The 15,000-nt window shown below is 52.4% G+C and overlaps 1 protein-coding gene across 4 annotated transcripts in view; it reads right to left on the minus strand.

The window, feature by feature from the left end:
* The window catches only part of LOC106562225 (A disintegrin and metalloproteinase with thrombospondin motifs 6), a 96,113-nt gene that overhangs the window by 59,588 nt on the left and 21,525 nt on the right, over positions 1 to 15,000 (minus strand). For all 4 annotated transcript variants that reach the window (XM_014126965.2, XM_014127028.2, XM_014126954.2 and 1 more), the window contains 2 exons: positions 7,934 to 8,039; positions 2,178 to 2,324 (listed from right to left, as the gene is read on the minus strand). In XM_014126965.2, coding sequence (XP_013982440.1) covers positions 2,178 to 2,324; positions 7,934 to 8,039 — 253 coding nt within the window. The remainder of the gene's footprint in view (positions 1 to 2,177; positions 2,325 to 7,933; positions 8,040 to 15,000) is intronic.

The raw sequence follows: 15,000 nt of genomic DNA on the forward strand, positions 1-15,000 counted from the left end.
AGAGGAAGGACTGAGGGAACAGAGTGAAACAGAGGGGGAGAGAGAGATTGAGTGAACAGAGGAGGGCTAGCGGAGGAGAGAGAGGAAGGACAGAGGGAACAGAGGGGGAGAGAGAATGCATCCCTCTTTGTTCAGAGGAGTGAACTAGAGCTGTGTAATGGTAGTCTCCTTCTCCATCTTCAGCAGATGTTGGCACAGTCCGATCCGATGAACCGTTTTAACTACAACTTTGCTCATCAGTAGGAGCTACACTGAAGTGCGCTATGGAATTATTTAAAAACCCCAAAACACCACAATCAAAGTTAAATAATCTCCTCTGTACTTTGCAAATTGGCCAGAGGCAGCCAGGGTTGTGTGGAAGCAGCCAGGGGCCTTTGCCTCTTTTGAACTCTTTCTCTCTCTCTCCCTCTTCCTTTCTCCCTCTCTCTTTTCCCCTCCTTTTCTCTTTCGTCCTCCCCTTCCCCTCGCTCTCGCTCTCTCTGTCGTGGAATAATCCTTTTCCTTGGAGAGGTCCATCTCACCAGCGAGAGCCTAGCTCTGGTCAGCTGAGCTCCCCTCCCGGCCCACTACATCAACCCAACGCAAACCAGGTCTGCGGCAGACTCCACTGTTTATTGGTTCGTGGAGAGATGAAATAGTCTGATGTTTAAATATAGAAAGTATTATTTGACAGAGTCGAAGCAGCTTCCTGTCCTCTGGGAAATACCAAGTTCGTAACACTGTCAGAGAGGAAATCTCTTCTAATCAGAAGAGGAAGCGTCGCCGGATCCTAAACCCCCTCCTTGGTCAGCCGTGTTAAGACTAGATATTAACGAGATGAAATGAACATTGAAATTGTATGATTTTAAGACTAGGGTGGAGATTCAATCTGATCACCCCTTTTCGGCTCCAAAGGTAATGTTTCTGCATTCACACTAAACACTGCGTATGTCGGCTCAATCGGATATGACTAACGTCCGGATTGAATCGAGGCCTAGATATTGCTTCAATAGAAAAGTGCACAATTATTGGCCGGTGGCCACACTGGAGTGAACTCCATGTCGTATATCTATTGTGAATATAACGAGGCAAAAAAGTTACAAAACGATTGATTTATGGCATACTGGCAAGAGAACCATGCAGAGTAAACTGTGTCTGAACTGTGTCTGCATTCATAAACCATTCTTTAGAACCCAAACGACCAGCCACATATCGCACCAGCAACCCAGTATATAAGCCAAGACCACAGCCAAAGTTGTTTACTTGGCGAGAAGAAACGTGTGACATATCCCAAAAAACTGCTGGAGGGAGGGAACCCGGGGAGGGCACGTCTAGTTCACAGGCAAAACTTCCTAGGACAGAGCAAGACATCAAAAATAAAAAAAAGCGGAATTGAAAAGACACAAAGACGAATTCACCTACAACAGAATTTCAGATGAGAAAAAAAAACAGCACGAAACAGGGGGGGGTCACGCAAATGTGAGCAAAAAATATACAGCCTCTCTGCGCTTGGTCTGAAATAGTACTAGACTCTCAGACGATCCAACCGGGAGAAAAGACGGCCAAAGTCAGGACGTCCAGAAACCGTAAAGCGGTACATGGTACATGCTACTGTAATGTCTACGTCTATGTGCCAATGCTACTTGGTGTTGCTAGCTAATGTCTTTCCTCGTCTCGCCTCGTCTCTCCTCGTCTCTCCCGGCTCAGAAGGCTTTCACCAGCGAACACACTCTGACAACCAGAACCACCACTATCCCAGCACACTAAAAAACACTCATTGGGTTAAGAAGTTGAGGACCTTCAAGGCCAAGCTACTTTGTTTTCTATGGACGCTGCCTGACTAGAGGGATTATTTAATACCTCTAAACCCAGACTCTATCTGTTATCATCTGCCGGTTCTGAGGGGCACTATTTGTAATAAATGAAGAATATCCTTCTTTACAGAGGCAAGAAAACAAACCTATCTGTTATTCAAAGCACGGAGAGACAGAAGATTCTGAAGAGGACGAGTGTAGGATTTCGGTATCTGTCCCAAATCCCCGGCTCATTGTTTGGATGGCTGGAAGGCTATCCATGTCTTTAACCTACTGAGGATGTTTCTGATTGGTTCAGGATATGTACAAGAGTTTCAATAGGTGGTTTTAACTGAGAATGAACTGAGATAGGCGGTGTCTCAGGAATGCCCCTCTTCCACTTACTCGAGGAAGCTGGTGATATAGTCCTTACTGCAGGCCGACCAGGAGAAGGGGTTGGTGTTAGCTGTGATGTGGGCCGCCATCAGCTTGGCTGCCTCATGGCCTTTAGTCCCACACGAGTTTCCTATTCCATCATGGTTCATCCCGAAACTGTAAGACACAAAATGGAGGACAGAGAAGAGGGCAGGTAAAACACGGAGTAAGATGGGATCAAAACAGTGATCTAAGGCCAGTTGCAGGTTAAGGTGAGGATCAACTGATCCTAGATCTGTGCCTAAGGATTAGCTTCTACCCAGATTGGCTCAACATCCCATTCAAAGAGAGATTGGTGGTGTCATGGAGGGAGATATCTACTGCGGGTGATGTGTGTGAATCAGTCAGATAGATTCTAATACTGCGGGTGATGTGTGTGAATCAGTCAGATAGATTCTAATACTGCGGGTGATGTGTGTGAATCAGTCAGATAGATTCTAATACTGCGGGTGATGTGTGTGAATCAGTCAGATAGATTCTAATACTGCGGGTGATGTGTGGGAATCAGTCAGATAGATTCTAATACTGCGGGTGATGTGTGTGAATCAGTCAGATAGATTCTAATACTGCGGGTGATGTGTGTGAATCAGTCAGATAGATTCTAATACTGCGGGTGATGTGTGTGAATCAGTCAGATAGATTCTAATACTGCGGGTGATGTGTGTGAATCAGTCAGATAGATTCTAATACTGCGGGTGATGTGTGTGAATCAGTCAGATAGATTCTAATACTGCGGGTGATGTGTGTGAATCAGTCAGATAGATTCTAATACTGCGGGTGATGTGTGTGAATCAGTCAGATCGATTCTAATACTGCGGGTGATGTGTGTGAATCAGTCAGATCGATTCTAATACTGCGGGTGATGTGTGTGAATCAGTCAGATCGATTCTAATACTGCGGGTGATGTGTGTGAATCAGTCAGATCGATTCTAATACTGCGGGTGATGTGTGTGAATCAGTCAGATAGATTCTAATACTGCGGGTGATGTGTGTGAATCAGTCAGATCGATTCTAATACTGCGGGTGATGTGTGTGAATCAGTCAGATCGATTCTAATACTGCGGGTGATGTGTGTGAATCAGTCAGATCGATTCTAATACTGCGGGTGATGTGTGTGAATCAGTCAGATAGATTCTAATACTGCGGGTGATGTGTGTGAATCAGTCAGATAGATTCTAATACTGCGGGTGATGTGTGTGAATCAGTCAGATAGATTCTAATACTGCGGGTGATGTGTGTGAATCAGTCAGATAGATTCTAATACTGCGGGTGATGTGTGTGAATCAGTCAGATAGATTCTAATACTGCGGGTGATGTGTGTGAATCAGTCAGATCGATTCTAATACTGCGGGTGATGTGTGTGAATCAGTCAGATAGATTCTAATACTGCGGGTGATGTGTGTGAATCAGTCAGATCGATTCTAATACTGCGGGTAATGTGCGGGAATCGGTCAAACAGATTCTTCCTTGGGGTTTGACTGGCATGTTTAGGTACCTCTGGACTGAATGAATCTCTACCTCTCTCTACACTATTTTCCACCTCATCTCTAGAGAGGCTTTGAGAGGGTTAGAGAGAGGTAGAGAGGCTATGAGGTGGTTAGAGAGAGGTAGAGAGGCTATGAGATGGTTAGAGAGAGGTAGAGAGGCTATGAGATGGTTACAGAGAGGTAGAGAGGCTATGAGGTGGTTAGAGAGAGGTAGAGAGGCTATGAGGTGGTTAGAGAGAGGTAGAGAGGCTATGAGGTGGTTAGAGAGAGGTAGAGAGGCTATGAGCTGGTTAGAGAGAGGAAGAGAGGCTATGAGATGGTTAGAGAGAGGTAGAGAGGCTATGAGATGGTTAGAGAGAGGTGGAGAGGCTATGAGGTGGTTAGAGAGAGGTAGAGAGGCTATGAGATGGTTAGAGAGAGGTAGAGAGGCTATGAGATGGTTAGAGAGAGGTAGAGAGGCTATGAGGTGGTTAGAGAGAGGTAGAGAGGCTATGAGATGGTTAGAGAGAGGTAGAGAGGCTATGAGATGGTTAGAGAGAGGTAGAGAGGCTATGAGATGGTTAGAGAGAGGTAGAGAGGCTATGAGATGGTTAGAGAGAGGTAGAGAGGCTATGAGATGGTTAGAGAGAGGTAGAGAGCCTATGAGATGGTTAGAGAGAGGTAGAGAGGCTATGAGATGGTTAGAGAGAGGTAGAGAGGCTATGAGATGGTTAGAGAGAGGTAGAGGATATGAGATGGTTAGAGAGAGGTAGAGAGGCTATGAGAGGGTTAGAGAGAGGTAGAGAGGCTATGAGATGGTTAGAGAGAGGTAGAGAGGCTATGAGGTGGTTAGAGAGAGGTAGAGAGGCTATGAGATGGTTAGAGAGAGGTAGAGAGGCTATGAGGTGGTTAGAGAGAGGTAGAGAGGCTATGAGGTGGTTAGAGAGAGGTAGAGAGGCTATGAGGTGGTTAGAGAGAGGTAGAGAGGCTATGAGATGGTTAGAGAGAGGTAGAGAGGCTATGAGATGGTTAGAGAGAGGTAGAGAGGCTATGAGATGGTTAGAGAGAGGTAGAGAGGCTATGAGATGGTTACAGAGGGCTCCCTGGCTCCGTAACATCTGGTGTAGAGGGGACTAGAGGTCAGGGATCAGTCTCTGTCTGGAGCACTGAAGGAACCAGAGAGTTTTAACCACCACCCTGATGCTGCCTGCCTGTCAATCAATCACCAGCTACAGTCCAGACTGGCCAGGTATATGCAGCCAGCTACAGTCCAGACTGGCCAGGTATATGCAGCCAGCTACAGTCCAGACTGGCCAGGTATATGCAGCCAGCTACAGTCCAGACTGGCCAGGTATATGCAGCCAGCTACAGTCCAGACTGGCCAGGTATATGCAGCCAGCTACAGTCCAGACTGGCCAGGTATATGCAGCCATCTACAGTCCAGACTGGCCAGGTATATGCAGCCATCTACAGTCCAGACTGGCCAGGTATATGCAGCCAGCTACAGTCCAGACTGACCAGGTATATGCAGCCAGCTACAGTCCAGACTGGCCAGGTATATGCAGCCAGCTACAGTCCAGACTGACCAGGTATATGCAGCCATCTACAGTCCAGACTGGCCAGGTATATGCAGCCATCTACAGTCCAGACTGGCCAGGTATATGCAGCCATCTACAGTCCAGACTACAGACTCGGGAGGAGGAAGGTGGGGAGAGGCCAGGGCCAAACTCTCTAGGTTCTCAATGACACAGCGGGAAAGAGAGAGAAAAAGAGAGTGGGAGAGAGAGAGAGAGAGTGAGAGAGAAAGACAGAGAGAGACAGACGTAAAAAGAGGTTCAACCCCACTCAATTCACCCTCCCTCCCCCTAAACACAAATGCCCCCCCCCTCAGCGGCTGATCAGTGCAGCTCGTCTCTCTAGTGTAAACCTCCTAACAGAAAGAAAGGCTGCTTTCTGCTGCCCAACGATTCATTTCTGACTGAACACTGGACTGGCTGCATATAAATCATTTTAACAATTCACATTTTCTTCTCCCCAAAACATTGTCTGTCTGAATATCGTAACGAAAGAAAAGCCTGCATTAACGGCAGGAAGCTGAAGCTTACTTTTCCTGACCGTCCAAAAGCACAAATCAGTATGTAATCTATATAACAAACCAACCACATCGCAAGACCCCCGGCCTGTTTTTCTAAGGCTGGCGTTTATGACATTTTACCCTACTCTGGAAATAAATCAACCGTCCTGAAACCGTGTCGCAAAAAAAAGTCTCCTCTCCTTGCGGGGACTATTTTTACAACTGCCCCACAACAGAAGCAGACACGAGACATAATAAAGGAAATGGCCATCTCTGTGACCCGTAGGGAGTGGGTGCGTAGACTAATACATCATTATTATTTACATTTATATTCAGGAGGTATGCGGACGCTGTCATTAGCATGAGCAAATATGTAGAGATACAGTATAGGGTGTCTGTAGAGGGGAGCTACACACAGCCAGATTTAGCAACCCAACCCAAAGCTCTGGTACTGCTTCGGGAATAGTAGAGCCACTTTCTCTGTGGAGGAATATACACTACATGGCCAAAAATAAGTGGACCCCCCTTCAAAGTAGTGGATTCGGCTATTTCAGCCACACCCGTCGTTGACAGGTGTATAAAACCGAGCACACCGCCATGCAATCTCCATAGACAAACATTGGCACTAGAATGGCCCGTACTGAAGATCTCAGTGACTCAACGTGGCACCGTCATAGGATGGCACCTTTCCAATAAGTCAGTTGGTCAAATCTCTGCCCTGCTAGAGCTGCCCCGGTCAACTGTAAGTGCTGTTATTGTGAAATGGAAACATCTAGAAGCAACGACGGCTCAGCCGCGAAGTGGTTAGCCACACAAGCTCACAAAAACGGGAACGGCGAAAGCTGAAGCGTGTAGCCCGTCAGCACAAGAACTGTTTGTCGGGAGCTTCATGAAATGTGTTTCCATGGCCGAGCAACCGCACACAAGCCTAATATCACCATACGCAATGCCAAGGGTTGGCTGGAGTGGAGTAAAGCTCGTCGCAATTGAACTCTAGAACAGCAGAAACACGTTCTCTGGAGTGATCAATCGCTTCACCATCTGGCAGTCTGACAGACTAATCTGGGTTTGGTGGATGCCAGGAGAACGCTACCTGCCCCAATGCATAGTGCCAACTGTAAAGTTTGGTGGACGAGGAATAATGGTCTGGGGCTGTTTTTCATGGTCGGGCTAGGCGCCTTAGTTCCAGTGAAGGGAAATCTTAACACTACAGCATACAATGACATTCTAGACGAGTCTGTGCTTCCAACTTTGTGGCAACAGTTTGGGGAAGGCCCTTTCCTGTTTCAGCATGACAATGCCCCGTTCACAAAGCGAGGTTCATACACAAATGGTTTGGCCATGTACTGTTATGTACTGTTATAATCTCCACCCGGCACAGCCAGTTGAGGACTGGCCACCCCTCAGAGCCTGGTTCCTCTCTAGGTTTCTTCCTAGGTTCCTGCCTTTCTAGGGAGTTTTTCCTAGCCACCGTGCTTCTAAATCAGCATTGCTTGCTGTTTGGGGTTCTAGGCTGGGTTTCTGTATAGCACTTTGTGACATCAGCTGATGTAAAAAGGGCTTTATAAATACATTTGATTGATTGATTGATTGATTGATTGATTGATTGATTGATTGATTGATTGATTGATTGATGGCTTGTCAAGATTGGTGTGGAAGAACTTCACTGGCCTGCACAGAGCCCTGACCTCAACCCCATCGAATACCTTTGGGATGAATTGGAACGCCAACTGCGAGCCAGGCCTAATCGCCCAACATCAGAGCCCGACCTCACTAATGCTCTTGTGGCTAAATGGAAGCAAGTCCCCGCAGCAATGTTCCAACATCTAGTGGAAAGCCTTCCCAGAAGAGTGGAGGCTGTTATAGCAGCAAAGGAGGGATCAACTCCATACTAATGCCTATGAATATGGAATGAGGTGTTCGACGAGCAGGTGTCCATATACTTTTGGACATGTAGTGTATGCATGTATGTATTATTATTATTATAATACACTGGTGTAGTTAAATATTTTTGGTGAGAATATTGTCATCCGGCTGAACATTATCTGGGGACATACAAATGGTTTTAAAAGCGTGTCCCTGTGTTAGAAGCCTTGATGTGGAGGGGATAAGGGTAAGGCCTGAAAGGGTTAACAGTGTTTAGTGAAACCTTGCAGAGGATTCTGAGTAAATGTGAGCAGACTCACTTGTGGCCAATCTCGTGAGCGATGGTGAAAGCAGAACCCAGGCCGATGTCTTCATTGATGCTGCAACTCCTCTCCGGCTCACACATTCCAGCTACTGACGCCAAGCCTGGACACACACAAACACAGAGAGGAGAGAGGAGAGAGGAGAGAGGAGAGAGGAGAGAGAGAGAGAGAGAGAGAGAGAGAGAGAGAGAGAGAAAGAGAGCGAAAGAGAGAGAGAGAGAGATGAGAGAGAGCAAGAGAGAGAAAGAGAGCGAGAGAGAGAGAGAGAGAGAAAGAGAGAGAGAGAGAAAGAGGAGAGAGAGAGCGAGAGAGAGAGGGGGGAGCGGGAGAGAGTGAGAGAGAGAGCAAGAGAGAGCGAGGGAGCGGGAGAGAGAGCGAGAGAGAGCGAGCGAGAGAGAGGGGGAGAGCGAGCGAGAGAGAGTGGGAGCAGGAGAGAGAGAGAGAGCGAGAGAAAGAGGAGAGAGAGAGCGAAAGAGAGAGAGAGAGAGCGAAAGAGAGCAAGAGAGAGAGAGTGAGAGAGAGGAGAGAGAGAGAGAGAGAGAGAGAGAGAGAGAGAGAGAGAGAGAGAGAGAGAGAGAGAGAGAGAGAGAGAGAGAGAGAGAGAGAGAGAGTGAGAGAGAGGAGAGAGAGATAGAGAGAGAGAGAGAGAGAGAGTGAGAGAGAGGAGAGAGAGAGAGAGAGAGAGAGAGAGAGAGAGAGAGAGAGAGAGAGAGAGAGAGAGATAGAGAGAGAGAGAGAGAGAAAGAGAGAGAGAAAGAGGAGAGAGAGACGAAAGAGAGAGAGAGAGAGAGCGAGAGAGAGCGAGAGAGAGAGACGGGGTCATGTCAAGGTGTAACATTTTAAGAGTCAGGACCATAAAAGCTGGATTCCTCAGTTCTGACCTCCCTGGTATTGAAGCTAGAGCAGCGTGAGGGAAGAAGTCAACTCTAAACCCTCTCAGGCTGTGTACCAAATGCCATCCTGTTCCCTTTATAGCGCCCTACTTTTGACTGTACAGGGAATAGGGTGCCATTTGGGACGTAGCCTAAGAGCATTGAGAGTTGACTTCTTCTCTCATCGGGCTCTGGTCAATATTAGTGCACTACTTAGGGCATAAGGTGTGAGCTGCTGCCGGACTCACCAGCAGAACCTGACTTCAGCATCAACTGGCTAGACATGAACTTTTTTCAACCTGAAGTCAGAGCTGGAAAATGTCTAGACAGGCTTGGATTTATACATTTCACTCCAAGTAACAAGGGACCACCTAGTAATGCAAGCCAAGGAAGGGAATTTAAGAAAACATTTTCCTTCCCCCCCCACCCCCCACACCCCACCCTCAAAAATATAGATGTTTTCACCATTGCTGAGGAGTTCCAAAGAGAAAAGAATATGCATATTCTGGATGTTTGAGAAAGGGATTTTTTGAAGAGAGGAGAGGAGAGTTAAAGAACACTGAGTAAAGCTATAAAACTGTGTGTGTGTGTGTGTGTGTGTGTGTGTGTGTGTGTGTGTGTGTGTGTGTGTGTGTGTGTGTGTGTGTGTGTGTAGTGCGTGCCTGCGTGTGTGTGCGTGTGTGTGTGCGTGTGAGTGCGTGCGTGTGTGTGCGAGCATGCGTGTGTGTGCGTGCGCGTGTGCGTGTGTGTGTGCGTGCGTGTGTGCGTGTGTGTGTGTGTGTGTGTGTGTGTGTGTGTGTGTGTGTGTGTGTGTGTGTGTGTGTGTGTGTGTGTGTGTGTGTGTGTGTGTATAAAGCCTGTTCCACCATCCAGGTGTCTCTGTCTCCCCCAGAGGGTAACAGGTCAGATAGAAAGAGAAGAGGAGACCATTCCTCACAGATTGCATCTACAGGGTTTCACATAACACTCAGAAGTGGGGTTGGCTCAGTATTATCTCCCACCCAGATTACCTACAGACCCGAGGGACAAAGAGCTGACCTGTAGCATGACCCCTGATATTAACGGGAGGAGAGGAGGAGGGGAGAGGGGGAGAGGGTGAGAGGAGGAGAGGGTTGAGAGGGGAGGGGAGGGTTGAGAGGAGAGGAGAAACGGAGAGGAGAGGAGGGTTGGGAGGAGGAGAGTGTTGAGAGAGGAGAGGAGAAAGGGAGAGGGGAGAGGAGGAGAGAGTTGAGAGAGGAGGGGAGGGTTGAGAGAAGGAGAGGGTTGAGAGAAGGAGAGGAGAAAGGGAGAGGGGGAGAGGGTTGAGAGGGGAGGGGAGGGTTGAGAGGAGATGAGAAAGGGAGAGGAGAGGAGGGTTGGGAGGAGGAGAGTGTTGAGAGAGGAGAGGAGAAAGGGAGAGGGGGAGAGGAGGAGAGATTTGAGAGAGGAGGGGAGGGTTGAGAGAAGGAGAGGGTTGAGAGAAGGAGAGGAGAAAGGAAGAGGGGGAGAGGGTTGAGAGGGGAGGGGAGGGTTGAGAGGAGATGAGAAAGGGAGAGGAGAGGAGGGTTGGGAGGAGGAGAGGATTGAGAGGAGAGGAGAGGGGAAGAGGGTTGAGAGGAGGAGAGAGTTGAGGGGAGGAGAGTTGAGAGAAGGAGAGAGGGTTGAGAGGGGAGGAGAGGGAAGAGAGGAGGGTATGGAAGAGAAGAGAGGAGGAGAGGGGGAGAGCGTTGAGAGGAGAGGAGAAAGGGAGAGGACGAGAAGAATGAGGGGGAAGAGCAAGGGAGGAAAGGGAGAGGGAAAAGGAGGAGGTAGGGGAGAAGAGAAAGGGAGGAAAAGGAGAGGAGAGAGGAGGAGAGGAAGAGGAGGGAGTGAGAGAGAATGAGGAAGCCAAGCAGATGCCGGCGCAATTAAAGCGACGGGGGGAATGTGACAAATGCGGTCAATCTGTCAACCCCCCCTCGAGTCCCAATATTACCTCCAAGATATACTGTGGTGCCTGCAGGGGCTCTGCACCATCAGAGGAGGGAGGGGGGCTGACACTCCCTGCTGTCCTTTCTCCACCACCACCACCTCTCTCTCTCTCTCTCTCTCTCTCTCTCTCTCTCTCTCTCTCTCTCTCTCTCTCTCTCACTCTCTCTCACTCTCTCTCTCTCTCTCTCTCTCTCTCTCTCTCTCTCTCTCTCTCTCTCTCTCTCTCTCTCTCTCTCTCTCTCTCTCTCTCTCTCTCTCTCTCTCTCTCTCTCTCTCTCTCTCTCTCTCTCTCTCTCTCTCTCTCTCTCTCTCACTCTGTCTCTCTCTCTCTCTCTCTCTCTCTCTCTCTCTCTCTCTCTCTCTCTCTCTCTCTCACTGACTCTGAGCTTGGTTACAGAAGCTTAACAAGTTTGTAAGTTTAGGTTTTTAAGTTTGCCACAGTTCCTGTCACAGTGGAGACACAACATGCCAAACCAAACCCCTGGGGAAAAGGACTGGAACCCAGTGTCCTTAAAGTGCTGTACCAGGAAGAAAAGAGACCATATCAACGTATAAATAGCCACATTATTTGAGCTATATTGGTAGAAGGACACAGTCAAGTGCACTTGGACGTTACCACGCCTGTACCCTGCCCTGCCACTACCCTGCCCTGCCTGTACCCTGCCCTGCCACTACCCTGCCCTGTCTGTACCCTGCCCTGTCTGCACCCTGCCCTGCCACTACCCTGCCCTGTCTGTACCCTGCCCTGCCACTACCCTGCCCTGCCACTACCCTGCCCTGCCTGTAACCTGCCCTGCCACTGGGTAGTGGCCCTGCCTGTACCCTGCCCTGCCACTACCCTGCCCTGCCTGTACCCTGCCCTGCCACTACCCTGCCCTGCCTGTACCCTGCCCTGCCACTACCCTGCCCTGTCTGTACCCTGCCCTGCCACTAACCTGCCCTGTCTGTACCCTGCCCTGCCTGTACCCTGCCCTGCCACTACCCTGCCCTGTCTGTACCCTGCCCTGCCACTACCCTGCCCTGCCTGTACCCTGCCCTGCCACTACCCTGCCCTGCCTGTACCCTGCCCTGCCACTACCCTGCCCTGCCTGTACCCTGCCCTGCCACTACCCTGCCCTATCTGTACCCTGCCCTGCCACTACCCTGTCCTGTCTGTACCCTGCCCTGCCACTACCCTGCCCTGCCACTACCCTGCCCTGCCACTACCCTGCCCTGCCTGTACCCTGCCCTGCCACTACCCTGCCTTGCCATTATTCTGCCCTGTCACTACCCTGCCCTGCCACTACCCTGCCCTGTCTGTACCCTGCCCTGCCACTACCCTGTCCTGCCTGTACCCTGCCCTGCCTGTACCCTGCCCTGTCTGTACCCTGCCCTGCCACTACCCTGCCCTGTCTGTACCCTGCCGTGCCACTACCCTGCCCTGCCTGTACCCTGCCCTGCCACTACCCTGCCCTGTCTGTACCCTGCCCTGCCACTACCCTGCCCTGTCTGTACCCTGCCCTGGCACTACCCTGCCCTGCCTGGACCTAACCCTGCCTGTACCCTGCCCTGCCACTACCCTGCCCTGCCTGGACCTAACCCTGTCTGTACCCCGCCCTGCCACTACCCTGCCCTGCCTAGACCCTGCCCTGCCTCGACCTAACCCTGTCTGTAACCTGCCCTGCCACTCCCCTGCTCTGCCTGTACCCTGCCCTGCCACTACCCTGCCTGGACCTAACCCTGTCTGTACCCCGCCCTGCCACTACCCTGCCGTGCCTGGACCTAACCCTGTCTGTACCCTGCCCTGCCACTACCCTGCCCTGCCTGGACCTAACCCTGTCTGTACCCTTCCCTGCCACTACCCTGCCCTGCCTGGACCTAACCCTGTCTGTACCCTTCCCTGCCACTACCCTGCCCTGCCTGGACCTAACCCTGTCTGTACCCTGCCCTGCCACTACCCTGCCCTGCCTGGACCTAACCCTGTCTGTACCCTTCCCTGCCACTACCTTGCCCTGCCTGGACCTAACCCTGTCTGTACCCTGCCCTGCAACTACCCTGCCTGGACCTAACCCTGCCTGTACCCCACCCTGCCACTACCCTGCCTGGACCTAACCCTGTCTGTACCCCGCCCTGCCACTACCCTGCCTGGACCTAACCCTGCCTGTACCCTGCCCTGCCACTACCCTGCCCTGTCTGTACCCTGCCCTGCCACTAACCTGCCCTGTCTGTACCCTGCCCTGCCTGTACCCTGCCCTGCCACTACCCTGCCCTGCCTGTACCCTGCCCTGCCACTACCCTGCCCTGCCTGTACCCTGCCCTGCCACTACCCTGCCCTGCCTGTACCCTGCCCTGCCACTACCCTGCCCTGCCTGTACCCTGCCCTGCCACTACCCTGCCCTGCCACTACCCTGCCCTGCCTGTACCCTGCCCTGCCTGTACCCTGCCCTGTCTGTACCCTGCCCTGTCTGCACCCTGCCCTGCCACTACCCTGCCCTGTCTGTACCCTGCCCTGCCACTACCCTGCCCTGCCACTACCCTGCCCTGCCTGTAACCTGCCCTGCCACTGGGTAGTGGCCCTGCCTGTACCCTGCCCTGCCACTACCCTGCCCTGCCTGTACCCTGCCCTGCCACTACCCTGCCCTGCCTGTACCCTGCGCTGCCACTACCCTGCCCTGACACTACCCTGCCCTGCCTGTACCCTGCCCTGCCACTACCCTGCCCTGTCTGTACCCTGCCCTGCCACTAACCTGCCCTGTCTGTACCCTGCCCTGCCTGTACCCTGCCCTGCCACTACCCTGCCCTGCCTGTACCCTGCCCTGCCACTACCCTGCCCTGCCTGTACCCTGCCCTGCCACTACCCTGCCCTGCCTGTACCCTGCCCTGCCACTACCCTGCCCTGCCTGTACCCTGCCCTGCCACTACCCTGCCCTATCTGTACCCTGCCCTGCCACTACCCTGTCCTGTCTGTACCCTGCCCTGCCACTACCCTGCCCTGCCACTACCCTGCCCTGCCTGTACCCTGCCCTGCCTGGACCTAACCCTGTCTGTACCCTGCCCTGCCACTACCCTGCCCTGCCTGTACCCTGCCCTGCCACTACCCTGCCTTGCCATTATTCTGCCCTGTCACTACCCTGCCCTGCCACTACCCTGCCCTGTCTGTACCCTGCCCTGCCACTACCCTGCCCTGCCTGTACCCTGCCCTGCCTGTACCCTGCCCTGTCTGTACCCTGCCCTGCCACTACCCTGCCCTGTCTGTACCCTGCCGTGCCACTACCCTGCCCTGCCTGTACCCTGCCCTGCCACTACCCTGCCCTGTCTGTACCCTGCCCTGCCACTACCCTGCCCTGTCTGTACCCTGCCCTGCCACTACCCTGCCCTGGCACTACCCTGCCCTGCCTGGACCTAACCCTGCCTGTACCCTGCCCTGCCACTACCCTGCCCTGCCTGGACCTAACCCTGTCTGTACCCCGCCCTGCCACTACCCTGCCCTGCCTAGACCCTGCCCTGCCTCGACCTAACCCTGTCTGTAACCTGCCCTGCCACTCCCCTGCTCTGCCCGTACCCTGCCCTGCCACTACCCTGCCTGGACCTAACCCTGTCTGTACCCCGCCCTGCCACTACCCTGCCGTGCCTGGACCTAACCCTGTCTGTACCCTGCCCTGCCACTACCCTGCCCTGCCTGGACCTAACCCTGTCTGTACCCTTCCCTGCCACTACCTTGCCCTGCCTGGACCTAACCCTGTCTGTACCCTGCCCTGCAACTACCCTGCCTGGACCTAACCCTGCCTGTACCCCACCCTGCCACTACCCTGCCTGGACCTAACCCTGTCTGTACCCCGCCCTGCCACTACCCTGCCTGGACCTAACCCTGCCTGTACCCCACCCTGCCACTACCCTGCCTGGACCTAACCCTGTCTTTACCCCACCCTGCCACTGCCCTGTCTGGACCTAACCCTGCCTGTACCCCACCCTGCCACTACCCTGCCTGGACCTAACCCTGTCTGTACCCCGCCCTGTCTGGACCTAACCCTGTCTGTACCCCACCCTGCCACTACCCTGCCTGGACCTAACCCTGTCTGTACCCCGCCCTGTCTGGACCTAACCCTGTCTTTACCCCACCCTGCCACTGCCCTGTCTGGACCTAACCCTGTCTGTACCCTGCCCTGCCTGGACCTAACCCTGCCTGTACCCCACCCTGCCACTACCCTGCCTGGGCCTAACCCTGTCTGTACCCTGCCCTGCCTGGACCTAACCCTGCCTGTA

This window comes from Salmo salar, chromosome ssa01, assembly GCF_905237065.1.
Source record: "Salmo salar chromosome ssa01, Ssal_v3.1, whole genome shotgun sequence".
In the NCBI taxonomy this organism is placed as follows: domain Eukaryota; kingdom Metazoa; phylum Chordata; class Actinopteri; order Salmoniformes; family Salmonidae; genus Salmo; species Salmo salar.